The sequence below is a fragment of the Pteropus vampyrus genome, unplaced genomic scaffold (genome assembly GCF_000151845.1).
Source record: "Pteropus vampyrus isolate Shadow unplaced genomic scaffold, Pvam_2.0 Scaffold256, whole genome shotgun sequence".
Taxonomy (NCBI): Eukaryota; Metazoa; Chordata; class Mammalia; order Chiroptera; family Pteropodidae; genus Pteropus; species Pteropus vampyrus.
In genome coordinates, this window is record NW_011889037.1 from 611,771 (window position 1) to 614,837 (window position 3,067).

At 59.0% G+C, this 3,067-nt stretch overlaps 1 protein-coding gene across 1 annotated transcript in view; it reads left to right on the top strand.

Annotated features, from left to right (window-relative positions):
* EPPK1 (epiplakin 1) overlaps positions 1–1,167 on the top strand; it is an 8,598-nt gene extending 7,431 nt beyond the window's left edge. The window contains exon 2 of the mRNA XM_023520285.1: positions 4–1,167. Within this exon, the coding sequence (XP_023376053.1) occupies positions 4–1,152 (1,149 nt within the window). The 3' untranslated portion in view covers positions 1,153–1,167. The remainder of the gene's footprint in view (positions 1–3) is intronic.
* Positions 1,168–3,067: the final 1,900 nt, after the last annotated feature.

Consider the following 3,067-nt stretch of genomic DNA (forward strand, 5'->3'; position numbering starts at 1 on the left):
CAGTTCAGTTCGGGGAAGCTGGGCCTGCCCGCGCTGACCCGCCGGCTCACCACCATCATCGAGGAGGCCGAGGTGGCCGAGGTGGCCCAGGGGACCGGACACGAGCAGGGGACCACCACGCCCGGCCCGCAGGAAAGCCACACGCTCGGGCGCGGTGACGGCGGGGCAGACCCCGAGGCCACCAGGCGCCTCCAGGAGCAGGCCCTGCGTGCCGCCACCATGGAGGTGCACGCCGGGCGGTTCCGGGGGCAGCCGGTGTCAGTGTGGGACGTCCTCTTCTCCTCCTACCTGGGCCAGGCCCGCCGCGACGAGCTCCTGGCCCAGCACGCGGCCGGCAGCCTGGCCCTGCCCGGCCTCGTGGCCATCCTCGTCCAGGTCATCCAGGAGACGGAGGAGCGGCTGAGCAAGGTGTCCTTCCGAGGCCTGAGGCGACAGGTGTCCGCGTCCGAGCTGGGCACGTCCGGGATCCTGGACTCTGAGACCCTGCAGGGCCTGGCCCAGGGCACCAAGACCCTGCAGGAGGTGACGGAGATGGAATCGGTCAGGCGCTACCTGGAGGGCACGGGCTGCATCGCCGGCGTGCTGGTGCCCGCCAAGGACAAGCCCGGGCGGCAGGAGAAGATGAGCATCTACCAGGCCATGTGGAAGGGCATCCTGCGGCCCGGCACGGCCCTGGTGCTGCTGGAGGCCCAGGCCGCCACCGGCTTCGTCATCGACCCCGTGCGCAACCAGAAGCTGTCCGTGGAGGAGGCGGTGGCCGCGGGCGTGGTGGGCGGCGAGATCCAAGAGAAGCTGCTGTCGGCCGAGCGCGCCGTCACCGGCTACACCGACCCCTACACCGGCGAGCGGATCTCGCTCTTCCAGGCCATGAAGAAGGACCTGATCGTCCGGGACCACGGCATCCGCCTGCTGGAGGCCCAGATCGCCACGGGCGGCGTCATCGACCCCGTGCACAGCCACCGCGTGCCCGTGCACGTGGCCTACCAGCGCGGCTACTTCGACGAGGAGATGAACCGCGTCCTGGCGGACCCGAGCGACGACACCAAGGGCTTCTTCGACCCCAACACGCACGAGAACCTCACGTACCTGCAGCTGCTGCAAAAGGCTACCCTGGATCCCGAGAGTGGTCTCCTGTTTCTCTCTGTCCTTTGAGCGTAAAAGATCTTTTATAGTGGTTTGTGTCCTCTCTCAAAAATATATTACTATAGTTTTCAATATTGTCTTATTTTTTCATGTTGTCTAGCTGGGAGCAACCATCTGGTCACATTCTTCCCTTTATTATCCTAGTTCCTCATGTTTTCCTTGGCATTAAAAGAAGACCATCTTTTAATAATATCATCGGGACTTATCCTGCTGTTCTGTTTTTGAATTTTCAATTTGTTTTTATTTCATGGAAATTAGACCAGTGACTGTTTCTGATAAACTCTGCTGCACCTAGAGGAAAAAATTTTTTGGGTCACCTCTTCCTGTAACACTGAAGTGTATATATCGATTTGTGTCCCTATTAAATGCATTTCTTTCCATTATGAAGTCAACCTTATGTGTGTGTGGGTAATTCATTTCTTAGCAATTTTTATGTCTAGTTACCTGGCACAGTGCTCTGCGTGTGGAGTCCACCTGCAGCGGCCATCCATTCCATTGCTATGCCCGGCATAGGCCCAGGGTGATTCTGACTCTGGTGTGGCTTCTCCAGGTAGGAGCTTGGCCTTCACAATGTATAAAGAAACCTTTAGGTATGAACAAAGCTCTGATCGGATTTTCGAAAGGTCACCCACAAAACTATATCCTCACTGTTAACATAAGGGCTTAAACAAGGAAAATAAGTGTCAAAATCTTAGGACAACATAGTATCTCACTGACTCTCTGGATGGTGCGTCAGGTCATGCTCAAAGCTTTCTGGAAGTGGCTAGAACTTCATTCGTTGGAGAACATCTCAGTGCAGGTAACAGAGGGCCAGGTCTTGCAGACCCCCATTTACTACACAGTTCTGAACATGAGTGACACTTCGCAAAATATTCTGGCGCTGGGTGGCAGCCTGAAGCAGAGGGAGCAGGCGGCTGCATGGCCCTTGAGCACACTGGTTGTTGAAGGAGTCAGAGGCTGTGATGCCAAAGGCTGGGGAAAAGAGGTGTCCCAAGTGACGAAGCGACTCCTAGAGACCCTTGGGGCTTAAGGCCATTGAACGGAGATGGAGGAGCAGGAGTTCAGGGTTGGGGTTTCAGTTTGAAAGGTCAGGTTCATGCGTCCACTAGTTTCTCTCTAGGGAGAGAAAGTCAAGGACGGGTAGGGGACAGACAGCAGGTGTGACGGCAAAGAGACCATGGGACGGGCGTGGGGACTGTGGGGTGGAGGAGGATTTTGGACGAGATCCTACAGCTTGTCTCTTGTCCATGTGGTTGGAGGCAGGGATGAGGGGTCCTCCTGGAGGGAAGGGGCTGCACGGGGGTGGGGCTGGGCCCGCATGGCTCCACAATTCCATAGAAACGAAAGCGCGGAATTAGGGGCCAGTGGGAAGTTTGTGGTAGTAATTAAAGTAAACCATTCAGCCAGCTTTTCTGTCACTCTCAGTGACACTCTAGTGTTCCCTGGGGGAGGGGGGGACCCGGGGGAGAGCTGGCCTCGCAGACAAGCCCTGTCCCAGTCTCTCGGGAAGCAACCCTGCGGGCAGAGGGCTGCCCCAGACGCCACTCCACCGAGTGCACCCCGAGGGGAAAACTCAGAGTCAAAACAGCGGTGTGGGACAGGGTTTTTGGATTTGCGGGGCAGGAGTTTAGTGGGGAAGCCGCACGGGAAGAACTCGCGGCTCCAAGAGCTGGGCTTGGGCGGTTCTTGGGGTCCCCTGGCTTGGCCCGATTCGTGCCGACGCCGAAACCCCTGGGTCCGGGTGCTAGGCTCGGGTTAGCCCCAGGGCCTCCTTTCCCCGCAGTCGAGAGCAGCGGCAGCCCAGCGGAGCTGGGGTCCGGCCCTGGATCGCGCTCCCCTCCTCTGGCGTGCGGCCTGGGCAGGACCCGGGCTTGGCCAGGAACGGGCGGGGCCTCAAGTCGGGCGGGGCTGGGGGGGAGGGGGG